This window comes from Anabrus simplex, chromosome 2, assembly GCF_040414725.1.
Source record: "Anabrus simplex isolate iqAnaSimp1 chromosome 2, ASM4041472v1, whole genome shotgun sequence".
Lineage (NCBI taxonomy): Eukaryota > Metazoa > Arthropoda > Insecta > Orthoptera > Tettigoniidae > Anabrus > Anabrus simplex.
The window spans coordinates 1,154,819,445-1,154,841,077 of record NC_090266.1 but is presented as its reverse complement, the minus strand read 5'-3'; the positions used below and the strand labels follow the sequence as shown (position 1 = coordinate 1,154,841,077).

Here is a 21,633-nt window from a genome sequence, read left to right as displayed (position 1 = left end):
TCATGAAATGCTGTATTTCAAAGGACAAGAAATAGCTGCTGCACATGGAATCAGTGTCTTGGATATTGAGGTTAGCCATGGATGGATGATTACTTTTATGAAGAGAAATGGACTCTCTCTTCTACGAAGAACGACATTGTGCCAAACAATGCCGAATGACTTCGACCAAAAAGTAATTGATTTTCACTGCTTTGTGATTTAGAAGTGTAAAGTGAAGGAATATTTGCTCTCCCAAATAGGAAATGCAGATCAGACGCCAATAAGTTTTGATATGCCACAAAGTCGAACAATCAATCAGAAAGGGACATTGTGTGTTATCGTACGCACTACGGGAAGTGAAAAACAACAATGCACTCTAATGCTTGCTGTAACAGCTGATGGCACAAAGCTTGCACCTTACGTTGTTCTAAAATAAAAAATAATGCCGAAAGTAAAATTTCCATGAAGGGTCCATGTTTGTATCCAGAAAAAAAAAAAAAAAAAAGGTGGATGTACACGTCACTCGTACAAGATTGGATATGAACGGTATGGGAAAATCTCCTTCAATGCCCAGCCCTTCTCGTGTTGGATAGTTTTTGTGGTCACCTGACAGAAGACACTAAGAAGTTATTGGAAACAATGAAAACCAATTTGGCAGTGATTCCTGATATGTCGGTACTTCAACCCTTGGACATTTCGTAAATGAACCGTTCAAGGACAATGTGTGAAAACTCTATCAGTGCTGGATGGTGGAAAATGTGCACGAACTTACTCCAACAGGCAAGATTCGGAAATCTCCTTGGAACTCCTTTATGAGTGCATATTGTGTGCTTGGGACATGATTTTTTTGAAGGTGAGTGAAAAGCGCATAAAGAAAACAGGAATCTCAAATTCGTTAGATGGGAGTGAAGATGACTTATGGAGAGATGTGAGCAGTGATAGCAGTAGCAGCAATTATTCCTCCAGTGCTGGTAGTGAACACGAAGACGGTAGCCTGTAAAAGGTAAGATTTTTCTTTCTTGTCAGTATGTCTTTGTTATGTACTTACATGAATTGTGCTTTTCTTAGTTCGTATTTATTTCACTTAAGGTCATATTGTCAGCTCGTAACGGGAAGAGAATTTTCCATTGTCGGTACTTCAAACCTGTGTGTCCAACTTAGCTGATGTACCCTATTTGATTTTCAGAAAGAAACGCATGCCGTAATTTTACACCAAATGATGATAACTGCAAATGAGTTGAATCTATTGTGTGTATATTATATTTGATGTATCTTTTAAATGTAAATAAATTGTAAATAATTTTTAAATATCTGAATTCCTTGAATAATTTACACATCCAAAGTTTTCGCCTGTATTTTTCGTCAAAAGAGTGCGTTAATTATGCAAGAAAATACGGTAGCTAGTGTTGATCTTCCAAGCCTTTTAATCTCTATTTTCTCCTGTAACAGCCTTGGTAAAATGTTTGTAATTGCAAACTAACTATCAAATTGAGCTCAGTTGACTTGAAGTAACTTTTTCTGTTATAATAAGCACTTTACAACAATGCAAGACAAGAGGGACAGCAGCAAACAGTATTATAATGTAAAAATATGGTACTACAGAGCCATATTATTGGCATACCAGTTGAAGTTTACAGAATGCAATGCTGAAGACGGTGCGGTAGTGAAAGGAGAGCATCAAGATTTATGAGCACAGCTGTGGGCGAAGTCATGGTATATACACACCAGAGTACTAAGTGCAAGCAAAGCTACACCTCCAAAATTTCCCCTTGCACCTATTTCTCAGCATTCCATTCATCCGTAGCAAAGGCGATTTCGCGAATGATTTCCCAGTTTGGCTCTACCGTATCATGACACTGTGCGAGATTTAATAGGTAAAGTTCATAGCTGTGCTATGTATTCAGTGCTCTGAGGAGCAGTAGACCACCATATTTTATGCAAGAGAAACTTTTGGATATTTCCGAGAGGCTCCTTAAAAGTCCTTCTAAATCCATATGGAAATTGGTACAGCAGACCAGTATGTCTATCTTTACAGTATACAGAGCAGGAAGCAACAAGCTAAATCTTTATCCATATAAATCTGCTGCGAACCTGGTAAATGTACAACAGTCATTAGGATAAAAATTCCCTCCTTTTCAAGTTGCTTTCATATGATATTAGTTTCATTTTCCTGTATTGATAACTCTACAGTTCTCAATTATAAAGGGTGGATGTTTCCACTTAATCAATACTATATATAATGATAAATATAGTGTACGTATTTATGTTATTATGTTTTTAAAATTCATTAGCTTGTTATTGACATTGTAAATCTCTGTGCACAATCTGTCCACTCTCATCTGACACTGAGCGGACATTGCTGCCACCTGAATTGTGCACCTGCAATGTTTGTTATGGAGACTCATTTCTAATACACTGTAGTTTATCTCATCTTTGTCAATAAAAGGTTGCACTTCTATGCTTTTAGAATGAGTTCAAATAATAACATTCACTACAAATTGCCCTAAATGCTACTTGTCACTTCCTAACATAATAGAACTGTATACATTTATTGGAAAAAGTGTGTATTGGGCAAAGGTTTATTAAAGTGTAATATATGTAATATTTTCTTACACTCACTGAGAGAGTCATCTTGGTAGATCTTCAGTCTTGATGTGGGAAGTGTAGAATAAGAAAAAACAAGTTGGATAAACACAGGAAAATGGAAGAGACAAAGGAACACAGAACAAACACAAAAGGAGTAAAGGAATGAACCCAACAAATCTATATAAGGAATGGAAAGGAGCAAACAAGTCAGGGTGTACAAAGTTTGACACTACTTCTTCCATACAAAAGTCTGCTCAATTTCTGTGGCAGGAAGTGTAAAAATTAAAAAAAGAAAGAAAACCCTCAGAAATAATTTGTTGAAGAGAATTGGAAACTTGAGTTAGAACATTTGCAATTTGCTAAAACCATGCAGAATTTGCTTTTTTTTTTTTGCTTTACGTCGCACCGACACAGATATGTCTTATGGCGACGATGGGATAGGAAAGTACTAGGAAGTGGAAGGAAGCGGCCGTGGCCTTATTTAAGGTACAGCCCCGGCATTTGCCTGGTGTGAAAATGGGAAACCATGGAAAACCATCTTCAGGGCTGCCTACAGTGGGGCTCGAACCCACTAACTCCCGATTACTGGATACTGGCTGCATTTAAGCGACTGCAGCTATCGAGCTCAGTATGCAAAATTTGGTCATTAGCCACTTTCAGTTTGTGAAATAATACTGTTGTTCTTGTATTAATTTTCTCTGAATAAATGTTATAAATACAGCAAAATCTCCATATAATGATTGCCTATACAGAGATACTCCCCATTGTAATGATGAAATATTGCGGTCCTGATAATAATTCCAGTAACTCAATGTAAAATTCCTCTTGATTTAATGACACTCTCATTAACGTTAAGTACAGTTGCCTTTTCAGACCCCAGTGATGTGCTTTCCTCCCAGTACTATGATAATCCAAGTAGAAAAGTAATTGGGAACATCTGTCACTGCCATATGGAGATTGTACTTTCCTATTGTGCAACATAGCAATTAAGAGTGTTTATAGATGTGTACTTACCTCAGGGGTGTCTGCCTGGTGGCCATTGTGGCAGCAAGAGAAATCGTGGTTCATAAAATAATGAGAATGAGACGGTCGACTTATAAATATATGAAATTCACACCATACACGAGGTAAGCCTAACTTACAGGTAGTTCAACGACAACTACGGAAAGGATGTGGAAGTGGCGTGGAAACCCTATTGAGGTCCGTGGGAAAGTATGACGTTATGGGGAAGAAAAGGTTCTCGATAATTACCCTCGACTAATTATTTTACTGATTAACAAGATGGAATACGATACAAAATCAAATTAAACAAAAACAAACAAATAGCATAATAGCTGACAATTAAGAAATACTGATGTCACAAGGTTTTTAAAAGTTTAAAAGAAAACAGAACAATGGAATTATCCACCTCCCCGAATAGTAGGAGATTAAAACTTTAACATAGAATTGACACAGAATGACTGGAGGCAACCTCAAAAGAAATCAAAATTTTCATGTGACGTACAATATCGCTATTCAAGAAAGAAAGTTACATTTACATTTAATTACAAAATTCTGAGCCTGAAAAGAGAATTGCCTCTGAAAACAATATGTTGTGGACTAGCTGAACAGCTAAATCATACTGATGGTCAAATTTGGTGAATGCAGGTGTCTAGAGTAAACTCCCACATGCAAAACAAAATTTTACAATACCACGGAAAGTTGCATGAATTTAAATTAAATCAAATACAAGAATATAGTGCTTACCGTGAGGGGCCGGCAACCCCAGACGGGGCAGACCCCGAACGCGTCCGCTTGCTAGGTCGATCAGATGTTAAAGACGCAGGAACCAAACTTGGCTCTGGCCAAGTCACCAGAAGCCGGAAATGGGTCAATCAGGAGATGACCAATTAGGGCACGGGAATGCACTCGCGGCTCTCACATTCACCAATAGAAAAGTTCGTTATTCCGACCAATAAAAATACACTTCGATTTTAATCCTGTAAGTTCTGGAATGTTGCTGATGCGATTCAAATTGCATCAGTCAAAATCAAATTTCACATTCTTCATAGACCGAAACTTCTTCATAATTAATAGTTCATAATGTCTCCTTATTTGTTTTCAACAATAAATCCAAAATAATATTTTAAACAGCATAGTAAACTTTAAGTCCGATGTCCATCTTATACGCATAATTTCTTGAAGTTACATAAATAATTTTCTTCTTCACTACTGATACTCCAAATAATACAACAAGAAAAACAATGTATGTAACTTTATATAATGCAAAACATAGTTCTGAAATCATGATTCTTCTTTTAGTCCTCATCAAATACCACAAACACAGGTCATTAAGGCATCAGGGCAGGGTAAGAGAGGTGGTGGTATACAATTTCTAATCACTAGATTCCATGTCAGAAGCCTGGATTACTCTGTGTCGGTGCGACGTAAACCAACTAGCAAAAAAAAAAAAAAAAAGCCTGGATTTAGTTCTCCAGACCTTCCCACAGTTTTCACATGGAGTGAGGGCACATTCAGCTGTTGATGGTGAGTCACCCATCGGATGGCGACGTAAAGCCTTCCGCAGACCCTTTGGTTTTATTCAGCAGGAATAGGCTATGTGCCAGCACTAGGTTTCTCCCTCTCCCCATCTCATTGTCAAAATAATCCCACAATCCTATGCGTAGGTTGCTCTTGGGCTTTCAAATAGGAAGACCTGCGCCAATTGAGCCAAACATGTCCTCGGACACTCCTAGGAATAAAAGCTATATGATAAATAGTGCTTGGTGGGTGGATTTGTTGAGCAACTCTGGGAGCTCAAGAGTTATGGAATTTTTGGAAGATATAGGTAATGTGCATAACAGAATTATTTAAATGGCAGTACTGCTGCTATCGGGCAGCTGCTTAAAACTAAAGTAGCTTATCGGTATCTTGTTTTGAAACATTGTCGTACATTACAAGGACTCAAGTAGGTGTTCATGTGTCTCTATGTCTGTAAAGAAGTATGTGAAACAGAGTGTCATTTCAGATTTTTGTAACTACAATAGTTTACAGTGGTGGAGTGCAGCATAGTGTGAGAAATTAAAATGATACTGTCAGTATGAATGTACTCTGCTAGGCATAAGAATGGTACTGACATTTTGTATTTCTTGTGTGTGTGCGTGTGCGTGCGTGTGCGTGCGTGTGCGTGGGTTTTTTTTTTTTTTTTTTTTTTTTTTTGCTGACACAAACCTAATATTAGTGTAAATTAAATGATAAGATGTGGTAGGCAGTTGTAGTAATTCAATTTTCAGATGTTACTGAATTCACCAATTGACATGAGAACTCATTATTCTAAATCCCCCTTCATATTGGTAACTCCCCCTATACAGCAGTTGTCCATGCTGTATCATTGTGTTGAGATTTCACTGTATTTTTAAAATGCTTGTCATTTAGTGGAAGCTGCATCTGTTGCAGCTAAATTTTGTGCTGATTATTTATATGAATATAATTCTTCTTTCCAAAACTTGATTTTTTCCTTGCATCAAACAAGTGCTTGTAAAATTATCAAATCTGTAGACTTCAGGATATATGGTGTGTGTTTTCTCTAGGGAGAACCAGTGGAAAGGGAATCCATATACTTTGGTGTAAAGACTTGTGGAAAATTTCATAAGGACAGGATACCAGTTGTAAAGAAGACTTGGGCAAAATATGCCACAAACATTGGATTCTACAGTGATATAAAAGGTACGTATTGCATTATTTCATACAACAGAGATGTTTTAATATGCTGTTGTTATCTATATAAATTGTTTAATCTAGGTTGGTAGGTCAGTTTCTCAGGATATAACAAGAGTCATGGTACATTTTTAGCAAGTTGAGTGCCAGTCTAAAATTCCTGGGATTGCTGTCTAGTGGCATGAGCTAACAGCACTGGGTTACTCCCTGGTTCACAGGTTTAACCAAGCAAGTGATCACTGAAACGAGGATATATTTATGATATATTAGGTTAACTTCTTCTCTATGTTTGTTCAAATAGTGCGAATCCAAATGGAGTCGTGTTGGTCATTACAAATTGTACATGTATACGCGCCCCAGTATGGGGTTGTACTTATGCAGTAGTTAATGTCGTGATGCTCGATGATACTTACCTTTTCCTTTGAAGAGACGTTTTATATGTTGATTATATGAGAGACATGTTAGCATGTTCATACTATGAGCTTGCTACACCCAAAGTGTATTCAGATTTGAAGGATGGATGAGATAGTAAATTTCAATTAAATGACAAACAAGATCTCAAATTTTATTAATTTAACACAAGATTTTACATAAATGGAAATTAAATCATTCAATATATATATAATATATGTATGAACATAACATAAACAATGAATTGTTCGGTATTTGGGACAATAACTGCAGATAATTGTGTAACTTCTTCGTCATCCACATCAGAAGTTATCTAAGGAAAAAAAGTCAAATATAGTCGAGAAAACGGTATAATATGTGTATGTAATTGTTGCGTCATTCCAGACTGGGAACATCATGGTCATCATCCCCATGTGCGTGTTTATGAACCTGTGTAATTGTAATGTCTGTAGTATTGGGAATGTAAACATGTATTGAAACTACTTACCAGTTTGTCCTGTGATACAGTTCAAATTAGTTGATACACAAGTAGAACTTATCAGGACATGACCTGCAGATGGTGGATACTTTTGTTGCTTTCTGTACTGCTCATAGTACGTTTGCACTTTTTGTAGCATCGCTTACAGCATCTAAGAACTACTCTGGAAGAGAATTTCTGGTCAAATAAAAAAATCTATTATATAACAGTAATAAATTTATTATGTTTAGAGTTACTTGGGTGAAATATAATTTACCTGTGACATTTCTGTCAGTAAGTTGATCTCGCTGTTCGAGGTAATTATTATCCCTTTTAGGTGTCCTATTGATTCCTCATCATTACTTGCTGGCAAAAGTCACAAAGCTGGATCTTCTTTGTGTACAGTACGTGTATTGTATATTAAGCCGGATGCACACAAATTTATGCCACCCTTCATACAATTATAATCTATGGTTATAGTAGGCTTCATTATATCTTCCCCACTTCTACTTGTTCTTCCTATGGGCCGTTGGCCTAGGTGTTAGGCCCCTTTAAAGAACAAATATGATGTTCTTCCTGTAGCTTCCATGTAGTTGCTGTGTTTAGTTAAGATCATCAACACATCTCTTTCAGTGTTCTCCCCAGAAATTTTCATCAGCCGGGTGGCAGGAATGAGTAGCCCGACAGGGAATACTACCTAAAAAAAGAATGTGATAAAATTTAAATTTATTCCCCTCAGAGCATTAACAATAATATCAGACAGGCAAATATGAACTGGAAAATTGAACAATTTTAGTGATATCATGAACAAGACATAACAGAGTATTTTGAACTTCTAGTGTTCTACAGCTCGTTCATAATCATGTAACACTGGGGCTTACCACTCGGTTGCTGTGGAGTGTCATACTGGTTTGTGCCGTCATGAGGAATTGAGTGCTTGCATGTTAATCCGCGCTAATTCAGACACTGCTCTCTTATATGATCCTTGGCCCGTGCACAACACTACGTGATAGTCAAGCTAAAGATTTAAACTCCGATGTAATTGAAGTAGTTATGCTGATAATAATGAAGATTTATTATTTAAATAAACACTTTTACAGTATTTACATTTTAATTTGGAGCACCCACTGACTTAAATATGTATTAACATTATGTAACTAAAACATGTCTACTGTAGATTATGTTAGCCGAGCGGTCTGTAAAAACGGCGGGGTGGTGCGCCCATTAAAAAGGTTCTAGGGAGAACACTATTGTGCATCCACTTCATTACTGTGTCACTTTATCATTTTCCATGGCCTTAGATTAATTTTTCTTTATTTTTGCTGCAGTCACTTCTTTCCACAAGACCTTTCTGTTCCGACAGGGTGGGTGTTTTTTGCTCAAGAAGTTAATTTGCTAGCTGTAGTGAAGTGTAGTAGTTGTCCGTGCATAAAAGTTACCCCTGGTCCAAGTACGGTTCAATTAGTTGGAGTAAACTTTTGACGCCATCTACAGATTTTCATCAGTAGGGACTGTTCCTTTTCCTGTATAAATAATAATTTTATACGTGTAGTTATTCACCTAGCTTGAAAAACTGATTGCCATATTTGTGGGCTTTTCCTGAGAGATACTGCTTGAACTATACTCTCCCTTGCCAGGGAACCATTGATTCATATATGACCAAATTACAGCCTGGAGTCTTAACTTTGTGATATCAGTTTTTTGTTATTTCTTACAAGGGGCTGTATTTTTGCAATCTGCCTACCTGTTGCTCATTGTTGTCAAAATACCACAATCTCAGGAGTAACTGACACCTGTTTCTGCTCATAACACTGTGAACAACTTATGCATGGAAAACAGTTTATCACTCAAGTAACATGCAAAGGATGGCAGTTGGACAAGACCCATCCACAAGCATAAACCAAGGATTTTTCTCATTTCGTCTGATGTGTTCACCTGTTCATTAAGCCAGCTTGATATATTTAAATGCTTAGTTGTTAAAACTTGCTCAGCGTTACATTTCATTTCCTCTGCCATTAAATTTAGTACTTCATCCATAACAAATTGCTGTCATAAGGTGAGGGTTCGGAATCTTTAAAAATCCCTGTGTTAAGTGCCTCATCCCCTTGAAATTGAATGTAATTCTTAGTGTCATCCGAAGTCCTCAATATCAAAATCACATCACGTTTTCACTTTAATACTCACTTTCAGCACTTTCTGAATTGTCACTACTTTCTACAGTCTCATCATCTGTGTGTCATTCAATATAGTTCCACGAAAGCAGTTCACGTAAACGTAAATTACACAACAAAAATTAAAGGAAAACTAAACAATCCATTAAAATGTTCATTAGAATATTCCTTAATAATAATAAAAACCATTAATATAGTTCTGCGAAAGCCGTTCATGTAAACATAGCCTAAATTACAAAACAAAAATTAAAGAAAAACTAACAAACCAGTTAAGAAAGCTCATTAGACTATCCCAAAATAAATCAATAAAATAACTAATTTAATGGTAATAAATAAATAAATAAATAAATACAAAATCCATTCACATAAACATTAATTACATGATCATTAAGACGCTCATTAAGAAACCTTTGCATAGTTTACATAAGTAATTGAAATAGAGAAAAAAAAATCATCATCATCTTCCACCGCTTTTCCCACACCTTGTGGGGTCGCAGGTGCGAACTGTGTCGCACGTGTGGATTTGGCCCTGTTTTACGGCCGAATGCACTTTCTGACGCCAACCGTATGTTGACTGATGTAATCACTATTGCGTATTTCCGTGATAGATGGTAGTTTGAAGTGTTGTGTGACTATGAAGAAGATAGTGTTGGGACAGACACAAACAACCAGTCCCCGAGTCAGAAGAATGAATCACACGCGATTAAAATCCCCAACCCGACCGACAATCGAAACTAGGACCCTCTGAACTGAAGGCCTCAACTCTGACCATTCAGCCAAGGTGTCAGACAACAATAATAATAGTAATAACAACAACAGGAATAGAAATAATAAATAACATGGCAATGATGTGTCAAGGAGAGGGGCATGATGTGGCAGGGGAAAGGACACGACGCGGTGAAAGTAGGTCGGATGACTACAGCTTGGATCCACGCCAATGGTTGAGCAACGGTTGTCCAAACACCTGCTGGAATGGAGACAAGGCAGGACATTATTAAGATAAGTTCTAGAATTTAAGTTCCTAGATACTGTGTTAAACAGAGATAAACATAATTTCTAAATATTTGAGTGTGACTTGGTACAACCTGATGATGTTATTTTAAGAATGAAACATGTCATTCTTTGTTTAATACTGTGTGTTTTAATCCCTTGTTTAATCATTTTTTTACAGGTATGTTGTAGTATAATATTTATATTTAACCTGTATGTTCAACAGACTGAAGAGCAGCTTTTCATCATCATCATCATCATCTGCATTCTCATCATCATCTGCACCATCATCATCATCATCATCATCATCATCATCATCATCATCTGCATCACCACCATCATCTGCATCATCATCATCATCTGCATCATCATCATCATCATCATCTGCATCATCGGCAGTTTCCAGCTGTTGGCCGGGTCTGCTTTGAAGAGCTTTTAAGTTACATAAATATGACCATTCTTTCTTGTCTCTACCTAACTGAATTTTAAAGTTATAAGCATAAATAATGAGCCAAATTATAATGTTCTGAGGCTGAGAACAAGACCAAGTTCCCTTTTCTGTGCACTGAAATGTAAACCTAAGACCTGTAACTCCTTCTGCTCATTGTTGACTTTGTGTACTCAGAATCATATTGACAGATCTAAGGATTCTATATGTTTTTTCTTTTATGGAAGTTTGGAAAGCAATATTCATTGAAACAGATAACATGTTGTCAGAATGATGCACATGACATGTTGAATTTTAGGTTGAAATGATTTTCATAGGTATTAAACAACACCTTCAAATTAAGCCAGTGTACTACGTTGTACAGTTTAAATATCCCTGCATTTATATGTAGGCGTGAAATAATTTGATTTCAACTTCGCACCTCCATGCTCTCCCAGAAGAGAAACATACATTTTTTAATAAAATAGTGGTTTGTGACAAAATATAGATAGATATTATCAATAATTGTTGCCTCTCTGCACAATGAGTAGATGCTGATGAGGACTCAAAACCCATGCCAAAACCGAACCTTCATTCAAGGAATCAACATCTATATCAAATGTTGTGAACCCATCTACTGCACCCAGCTGGATAAAATGATTAGTAATTACACATTAAGCATAAAAGAGATGAATTAACAGTATACTACTACATGACGTGTGACCATGTGAGTGTCAACAACCACAAGACTTCCTCATACACTATACTTACCAGACCTCTCATCATTAACTACTGCTTTTTTTAAACATTTGGTTAATTTTTTGGTGGGGAAACATTTCAACTATGAAGCAGCTGTCAATAACGGCTCTAACATCCAAACAGTCAGACTTCTGTGAAACTGGCATGAATGCTTTTGTTATCTCATTGGGAGAAGTCTTATTATATCTACACTCATGTTCATAAAAACCAGAACACCTTGAATGACTAGAGATAGGAAGTTCATATTCACAGGACATATGCTTTAGTATGTTCTGAAGAGATAATTAGCATTTGAACCATGTCGGCCTTCAGGTTCAAAGTCCACATCCTATCTCAACGCACCATCACCAACAGGTAAAATGTGCCTGCGGCTCTCGTTGTCACTATAAACTGAAGGTAATGGATCAGTGTGACTTGAGCTGATGTACAGGATGCCTCGCAGACATATGCGAGAACCGTACCGTCAAATGAGTGCGTTTGAAAGAGGGCGCATTATTGGCATGAGAGAACGTGATGCTTCCATCTGGGAAATTGCTGCTCGTGTGGGACGAAGTGTGTCGGCAGCGCAACAGGTGTGTACAGAATGGTTAACAAAGGCAGTAGAACATGATGAGATGGGTCTTTTAGCACCATCCAGACCACTACCCCCCCCCCCCCGCCCCCCTGAAGATTGACACCTCATCAGAATGGCATTGTGTCCTCCTCGGCTCTGGCGCAACAGTGGAACAGAAGAACAGTGTAAGGCCCCATTCACAATGCAAACGTAACCGTGAACTTAATGACGTAACGTAACCGTAAAATTAATGTAAAATTTGAGGTGTTCACAATGGAGGAACGTAAAGAGTACACAGCAGCCAATCAAAACACTGCCATGTTATTTAGCACGGAAGTTTTGGGCTATCTTGCAGTTTTATATTTTAATACCTCGATGGAATCAAACAACATGGTAGTGGAATTCATATTACTTCAAGCACCTCTTGATTTGCTTCTGGGAGCTGTATACCTGAAAATGCGAACTAAGCAACGGTGTACAAAATGGGTTCATCCCTTGAATCAAAGAAGGTTATCTCGGGACGATTTTGCTGTAAGAAATGACCCTCATCAGTTCGTTTTGTACATGTGGATGAAACCTGAACTGTTTGACACTATCTTACAATTTAATTCCCCTTTTCTAATAAAAAGAAGTGTAAGGTCTCCTGTGCCCCTAGCTATCACACCCCGATGAGACATTTGTATGTATCGTTTTCGTAAACTAGTAGTCCGCCATAATGTTAAGAAATATACAGGGACACTGTTTTATCTATGCCAGGGATTGTTTCTCATCCATTCGCCAGCTCTGCAAGCATATTTCCCGCCATTTACCGTCAGATTTCATTGCTACAGGATATTTATTTCCATGCATTACTTTTTGGTACAGCGTCTTTGTAATTCTTTTTCCTTTTATCACACATACACACCAAGATTATTTTGAAAGATAATTACAAGTGTTTCGTTGAAATAACTCATTATATTGTGCACAAAATGCAATGTTTACATCTGCTCTGATTGGCTGGTTCTTAAAGCTAACGTAAAATTAACCGCAAGAGCTTGGAGTTTGCAATCCTTTAATTTTACAGACTTGCAGTTAAGTTTACGGCAGCGCATTGTGAATGGTTCCATTAGATAACATGGCCGCTAACTTCTAAGTTAACGTTAATTTTAAGTTTACGTTACGTTCCGTTTGTATTGTGAATGAGGCTTAACACATCATACACTATCAAGAGTGACAGTCCGTCGCCGTTTATTACTGTCTGGGTTACTGGCATGCCTTCCACTTCTACGTCTACATTTGACTAATGTGCATAAACATGCTAGACTGCAATGGTGCATGGAACAACATCACTGGGCACAGGAGTGGCAGCAGATAGTGTTTTCAGACGAATCCAGGTTCTGTTTGTTTGAAAATGATGGCCGCCTTTTGTTTTGCCGCAGACTGGGGGAGAGGCATCACACTGATTGCATTTGCACAAGACATACAGAGCCATATCAAGGCCTTATGCTGTGGGGTGCTATTGGGTACAACCACAAATCATAGTTGGCGCGTGTCCGGGGCACTGTGACCAGTTTGACCTACATGAATGACATCCTGTGACCCGTAGCTATACCCTTTCTGCTTGACACCCCAGATGCCCTAATTCAGCAGGACAATGCACGATCACATGTTGCTGCATGAACACGTGCCTTCTTGTCATAGGATGTCAGACTGTTGTCCTGGCCTGCCGGATCACCAGACTTGTCGCCAATCTAAAATGTGTGGGATATGGTGAAACAACGTGTGCGGCGCTGTGGCCCAGTGCCAACCACCAAAGATGAACTGTGTAACCAGGTGAACAACGTCCTATCTCTAGTCTTTCACGAGTGTATTTGGTGTCTATTCTGGGGAGAGATGTAACAGCCAAGTGCCATCAACAATGGATTCTCACCGAGGCAATTGCTGTTTGAATCCTTTAGAGTGTATGTGAGATTTTTGAACTGAAAACGTTACTTCTCTGGGGTTTGGATTCCACTTACCAGGTGCATCAAAAAAGTTTCGTGAATGATACCATAACACAAAGAAAACAGATATTGGAAACAAAATACCTTTAGTTACTTTCAAAGTACTCTCCATTTTAGCAAAGTGTATACAGTTGCTAGAGACTGGCAGCGAAGGCGTCTTTTGGAATTGATCGAAGCATGGATGCCACACGTCTTTATATCTCCAGTAGATCAGCACAGTAGCTTTCAGGATTGCCTTGAGTCGTTGAAACATAAAGAAGTCTGCGGGTGCCAGGTCTGGGAAGTACGGTAAACGCTCATGTTTCATGTACATACCAAAAGCGTTTGAACTAATCGCAAACACATTTTCTGCTTATGGCTTCTGTTCCATACACAACATCTCCATTGCCAATTTCTCAGTTTGTAACAAAACTTGATGTTTATGTGTTGCCCCGTTGTGCTACAACACAAGTCATCAAATGCACTATGTTCGGCTGGCCACAGCAGAATAACCTGCTTCAGTTCCATGTGTTCAACGCTGCATGGCACGTTTTGAGGTGTCTCTCTATTCATGTGCATGTGCACGTAATGTTACTACACGTTGACATTGCGATATCAGTCCATTCACCGTACATTTTAGACATACATTTTAAAACCAGAGGTCCTGTGGTTATGATCAAAATATCAACAGTTGCATAAGACTACAAGGTTGTTTTTTTCTATTTTCATTAATGAGAGTTTCTTGTCACAAAGTTTCTGTTGATTGAAGTTTCATTGAATCTGCCATTCTGTGTACAACAACCTGACACATGTTGTAATGTCACGTCTGTTGTGTGCTTAAGGTAAAAGTAGTATTTTATTTAAGTCAAAGTTTTTGGATGTTTATTATTGAATAATCTGTCTCTCTATCTAAATGTGAAACTGTGATTCATGTACCTGTCCAAGGCTGTCCATTCTCATCAAACACATATCAAGGTATGAAGCCCCTGGTCCATATAAGAAGCTATTATGCACTTTGTTTAACCTGTAACTGTAACAGTTCAGTGATGTAGCAATATTTTAGTTTGGAACCCACTTAAATTACTCCAGCGGTCAATAAACTAGCCTTGTAAAGGGGCTGCCATGTACAGCCCATAAAGGCATGCTTGATTCACTCAGAAGAACATCAAAATTTTACAGGCAAGATTTCCACTGCTGGAGGGGATGACTCTAATGTTCACTTAGCCTACTTCAAAAACGAGTACCAGGTTAATTCCTGGTGACAAGGACAGCCGGGTATAGAGCTAACCACTCTTTTCCAGTTAGTGCTGAGATTACAGTTTGTGCACTTATCTTCCACTGCTTCAAAACTTTTAAAATGCACTAAAAATTGTGGAATCACTTTCTGCCTGCAGTTCCATCTGATGATGGGGTATGCACTGGCCTAGGTTTCAAATTCTAATGTGTAACTGGCAATTGGAAAGTTATACTCAGAGACCTGAATATTTTAAATTTCCCTTTCATACTTGTAACAACTGTGAGCTTACAAAGAATGTTCTCAGAACTGGCAGTTAATTCACAACTCTGCAACACAGCAGTGCTCCTCCATGTACTTGCCTACCTTGAGCATTTTGATGATGATGCTTGTTGTTTTAAGGGGCCTAACATCGAAGGTCATCAGCCCCATTTTAATGGCTGTAACGATCATCTGAAGACTGCCTGGTCGAGATGGTAAAGGTGTGCTCGGTTCACGTGGAAGGCTGTATGTTTCCTTCCCCCCTCAGAAAGTCAAAAAATTCAGAAGCAAGATTACCACTTCTCGAGTGGCCCTTGGCCCTGAGGTTCACTCATCCTACTCTAGAAATGAGCAACAGGTTAATTTCTGGTGGCTGGGTATAGAGCTAACCATTCCATCCCACAAAGCCAAGGTTACGGATAGTGGAAATCTGTGCATTCCCCTCTTGCACAGACCTTCATGGCATGTACAGTGATGGCTTTGCGTGGCTTCCTGTAGTGATTGTGTAAAGGCATTAGCGACTCTCAATATCTGTTTGGCTCATATTATGGTACCGTATTTCTTTTTACAACAAAATTTAGTAATCATTAAAACGTTTAGTTTGACAACTACAAATTCAAGCATATTTGCTTTAAAAGTGGAGTCAAGGAAATCTTCAAAAATATAAAGGCCCTGTAAGGGCCTTCGTGAGAGATTCCGTGAGACTCTGTCATCATGCAGGTAACTAGAATATTAATTTTCTCTCATTGTACAATTATGTTTTGTGTATAAATTATGCATTTCCCCACTGATCAGTTGCATAGAACTAACGTCACCATCCTGATCATACCATATGGAACCCAGTCCATCTTTCAGGTCAGACGGAGTAATATTTTTGTATTTATTCATGAAAGAAAGGTTGAATACAAACTGTGAATGAAGCTAGATAAGGGAAATCTAGAGAGGAAGAACAGCTTACGTAGAAAAGGTTGTGAAAGATGCACACAAAAATGAAATTTTAAAAATTGAGGATACCTCACTATCATTCAAAGAATAAGGGGAGTTTAGTGCAGAGTGTCTGTTCTCTAGTGGTAAGTGATCTGGAGGGGGGAGGTAGAACATTGAAGGTGATGGAAGGAAAAGTGTGACCAAGATGTCTTGTAAAGCAAATGCTTGCTCAACAGACCAAACATTCCCATTCTACTAAACAACTGAAGATTTCAGTGGGGAAGAAACAACAACTTAAGACAGTTTTCTATAATGGTAACCAGTTTCTGATATCTTATGCTATTTGCAAAAATTGGATTTAACAGATATGTATTTACTATGATACCAAAGGGCATGTGACGTATGTCTGACCATACTGTATGGAACACAATCTATCTGCTAGGTCAGACACAGTAATATCCTTTTTATTGAGAAATAAAGGTGAAGCAAAGGTACCTCAGTACGTGCAAAACACCCAACACAGATCTTCCTGTCTCCATTTACACCACGTACCATCAGACCACATTTGTTGAATGCTTCGCAGTTAAAGTCTTCAAACATTTACCCTCAATTTGCCACCCTCTCGCTCTTAGAGATTCTGAACGTGAACATCAACTGGTGCTCAGGTTCAAGAAAGGCCTTAATATTAGATAATTGCTCCTTTTTTTCCATTCGCTTTTCTGTCTTCCCCCCACCCGCACCCTACCTGCACCTCTCACAGTGTCTGCTTGCCAACAATGACCATTATTATTCTATCCTCCACTGATGAAGGCTGCAGCCAAAATTTTGGACTCATGTTTTTCTTTTATGTGTACTCTATCCACACAGTCTTACATGATAATTTGCTGCTCTCTGTCTGTTTCATAGACTTATCTACCTCGTCATGAGGAAAAGACAGCTGACTTTCTCCTCCTCACTTCGTCATTGATGAAGTTTTCACCGGAGGCATTCTGGTTGAGGAGCCATTGCTGCGGAACTGTTGTTGGCAACTTCTAGCCTTTCAACATTAGAAGGGCTTAAAAGTTGTCGATGTTTCATCCATTCGGCCCATCTGTTTTAAGGTCTTCCTCTTCTTCATGTTTTGGGTAGTTGAAGGTCAAGTACTGTTTAGGCTACATGGCTTCAGTGAACCATTCATAGGACCATGGACACATTCCAACCTGCACTTAAACGCACTCCCTCTTGCAACTTTCCATTATGGTAACACTTCATTGACACAGGCATCATTGAGTCTTGATGATGTTCATGCACGTTTTTGCTACCGATCACCTGTATTTTAGTATACCTTTGTAACCGGGTTTTAGGTCTGTTCAATTCAACACATTGTCCCTCATTGCCTGATAGATAGAGTATGAACAGTTCTTTAAATTCTTCCTCACAGTGTTGCAACAGTTTAATTTACAACCCTTAACTACATGAGAACACAGAAGTATCAAAGATAAGCAGGAGGATAAGACAAAAGATAAATGCATTGACAGGACAATATAAGGTAGAGGGAGAAACAGGGCAAGCTCCACATCTTCACACATTACAACCTTCTTAGATAGACTCTCTTATATTCATCTGTTTAGACATTTCTTCATTTTGCTTAACTAGCTATCTTCTTGTATTACTCTTCTCATGTCAAGACTGAAGATCTCTCAAGAAGGTCCACATGATGAGTACATGAAGCTGGGGAGCAGAAGTGAACACACTGGGACCTGGAAAAGGATTTCTAAAAACTGGATCCCATGTTTTCTGTTGCTTCTTATATCCATACTGACCTGTAATTCGTTTATCCTTTGTTGGCCTAGGCATGTGGGTTTTCTGAAGTGAAAAGTTACATCCTTGTAGTTTGGATTCCATGTAAAACAAGACGTTCCATGGCTATGATTGTAACATTAACATTTGATAAAACTACAAGTCTACTTTGTTTATTCTTCATCTGTGCTCATATCTTTCCTACATTTTATTTTTTGTGTACCATATATTCTTTCTTTTGGTCACTGTGTATTGTAAAATTTGTAATGCCACTTATTCTTCTCATTTTTTGTGTGTAACCTGAACTGTGGTATTTTTTTAGATCCAGCAATACCAACCATCAATCTTGGGGTACCAAATACTGAGAATGGTCACTGTGGGAAAACCTTTGCCATTTTAAATGATGTTGCTCTGAAGGCCAAAACCACACCTGCCATCAAGTGGGTTGTTATAGCCGATGATGATACAATTATGAGGTATGTTTCGTTAAGGATTTGCTATTCATAATCTGGCAGAAGAAGTTGCACTAGGGCCCCATCTCCTCCTTCCACTACAGCTCTTACCTTCCAAATTGTTAAACACTTGTTCTAATTATGGTCTTCTAGGCTCCTGCTGCTTCTGTTACCTCTACGACTAAGGTAATCTCCCCTCTTCCATTCACCTCACATGACCCTTCCACCAAACGTAGTTCATAAGCACAGGCGCATACTACATGTTCATTCCTAACTCATCCCCTCTACCTACCTTCCTCCTTGTTCAAGCTATCATTCACTCCATTTCCATTTCCAGCTTATGAATAAGGAACCCTAAGACTATCCAACTTGCACACTTCTAACAGCAAAATATGCCTTTAAATGGAGCAATGTAAGGATAAACTGTCCAGTAGTTTAAATTCAATTTAATGGAATTTGCATTAGGGCAAAACCCGCATTTAGCGTAAGAAATGTTAACTTTCTAAAGTATTTATTTCTATTTGTTATGGTTATGGGAAATTAAGAATCTAAGAAGAAGATGTCATAAGCTTGTAAGGATGATTCAAGGAGCAGGAGGAACTTAGAGCACGGGTGCTTAGTGCTAAAGTGAGATGTCAGGCTCACATACACATCTGACCACAGCCGTTTTAGTACAGTATGATGAGAACCTCTTTGTAACAACATCCTTATGCCCACTGGAAATTCCTATACTAGTCTGTGCGATATTCTTCGGTTGCAACGAGAAGCCTTTCACTGATTCATCCGTTATTACAAGCAAATTTGGGTGCATTAGTTTTTCCATTATCGATACTTACATATTTGACTACAGCATTTATATTGAATATGCTCAACCATTTTCCGTATTGATTCTTCGCTACTTGCACAATTGAGCTCTCCCCGACATTCAAAGGTGCTGTCGATGATGATTAATAGTATCCCAACCCCCACGACTCCAACTGGTGTAAACAAACCTTGGGAGTACATGTTTTTGCAATAAGTGTGTAAGTAAATTGGCCAAAAGCTGTTAACTCCTTAGATATAAAGGCTGAAGTAAATGATTGCCTAATGTTTATACTAGGTACTGAAATAAAATAAGAATGTGCTGCTTTTCCTTCTCAAGATGCTTGTTGTTTTAAGGGGCCTAACATCGAAGGTCATTGGCCCTTTCTCAAGATACAGTGGTGTGCATCACAGAGGTTAGGTTATATACTCTCCCATCTGGTTAAATTTCGAAAGGCTGTTCCCATGTAAATTTATAGGGAAAAGGTTAAAATTAGTCTACAGGGGGCTTGAAATATGTTTTTTAATTGCTTTATATCGTAGCAGTGGGATAGGAAAGGGCTAGGGGCAGGAAGGAAGCATCTGTGGCCTTAATTAAGGTACAGCCCCAATATTTGCCCACTGTGAAAATGGAAAACCACAGAGAACAATATTCAGGGCTGCTGACAATGGGGTTCGAACCAAATAATTTCTTAACCAACCAAGAGATGTAGAGGGAGACCAATATTAATGCACTTAACCATATTTGGTTCCTATCAGATCTGTATTGATTAGTAACAGTCATCAAACCTGTGAAACAATGTTCTGCCTGTCAATACAATTAATATACAATAGTATGTTTAATTATTTGGATATCAAGGCGATCGGTCTTAAGAGGTGTGGAACTAAAAGAGGCCACAGAGCTGGTTACACATAGGGGATTATGGAAGCACGTCGTTAATTCACAGAGACTTACAGACTTAATGCTTAAATGTGTAAGAGTGTGTAATGAAAATGTGTGTGTGATAATAATCCATCATCTAGGAACAAGAATTCCCTGTGTATGTGCTGAGGATCATCATCCCATAGCCTTCAGCAGTTATTTAGTTGGGATCTCCAAACAGCATAAGTCTGTTAAACTGATGATAGTGCAAAGGTAAAGAATGATTTATTTTCAGTGAACAACCTGAGCCAAAGCTAGTAATGGTGCAGTACAGGGCTCTTGCATAGATAGCCAGGGCAGTTTAACACAAAAGTAATCTTCACCATAAATGGTATTAAGTTGTAACTACAGTATAGTGTGTAAGTTAGGTATCTCCTTGTTTTATTGCTCTCATTGTGTAAATGAAATATGAAATGCCATGTGGCTTTTAGTGCCGGGAGTGTCCGAGGACATCTTTGGCTCGCCAAGGTGCAGGTCTTTTGACTTGACACGTGTAGATGACTTGCGCGGTGTGATGAGGATGAAATGATGATGAAGATGACACATACACCCATATACATACGCTGTATGTTCTTGTAGAAAATGAATAAATTTTATGAGGATTTCAGAGATTTTTAATTTAATTCATAGGGGAACTGACCTTTTTTAAAAAATTGTGTATCATATCTAATCTACAGTAAAGCTAGAATTTTTCTTAGACACTATTTTAATTTTTTCTTAATTATGTTTCCAGTGTTGCTCGATTACAACAGCTTCTAAGTTGTTTTGATCCATCTGAGGCTGTTGCTCTAGGAGAGCGGTATGGCTACAATGTTCATCATCAACATCTTGGCTACAATTACATCACTGGTGGTGGTGGTATGGTATTTAGCATCGAGCTGGTATTTAAAATAGTACGTTCCAAGGAATGCAGATGTCCTTCAATTTCAACCCCTGATGACATGTTCCTCGGGATCTGTTTAGCCCGGCTGGGAGTGCCCATAATTCACTCCCCATCCTTCCATCAGGTATGAAACTTCTGTTTTAGCTGATCTTTAAAGTTCAGTTCCGTGTGATGATTTCAGAATACTTGTAAAATGAAAGTGAATACAGTGGAACCTTGATTATCTGTTCCCAGAAACTATGTTTTCCCAGATTATTCGTTAAAATTATATGGTCCCGCGAACATCCTAATTAAATCCTGTTGTAAAATTTCTGCGTTATCCATTCCTCGAAGAAACAATTTCCCGGATCAACCGTCCATAAATTTCAGTCCCATGAATGCTAA

General features: G+C 38.3%; 1 protein-coding gene across 3 annotated transcripts in view; it reads left to right on the top strand.

The window, feature by feature from the left end:
• Positions 1-21,633, top strand: part of LOC136863367 (beta-1,3-glucosyltransferase) — a 589,711-nt gene that overhangs the window by 557,024 nt on the left and 11,054 nt on the right. For all 3 annotated transcript variants that reach the window (XM_067139767.2, XM_067139768.2, XM_067139766.2), the window contains 3 exons: positions 6,135-6,270; positions 18,514-18,667; positions 21,100-21,373. In XM_067139767.2, the coding sequence (XP_066995868.1) occupies positions 6,135-6,270; positions 18,514-18,667; positions 21,100-21,373 (564 nt within the window). The remainder of the gene's footprint in view (positions 1-6,134; positions 6,271-18,513; positions 18,668-21,099; positions 21,374-21,633) is intronic.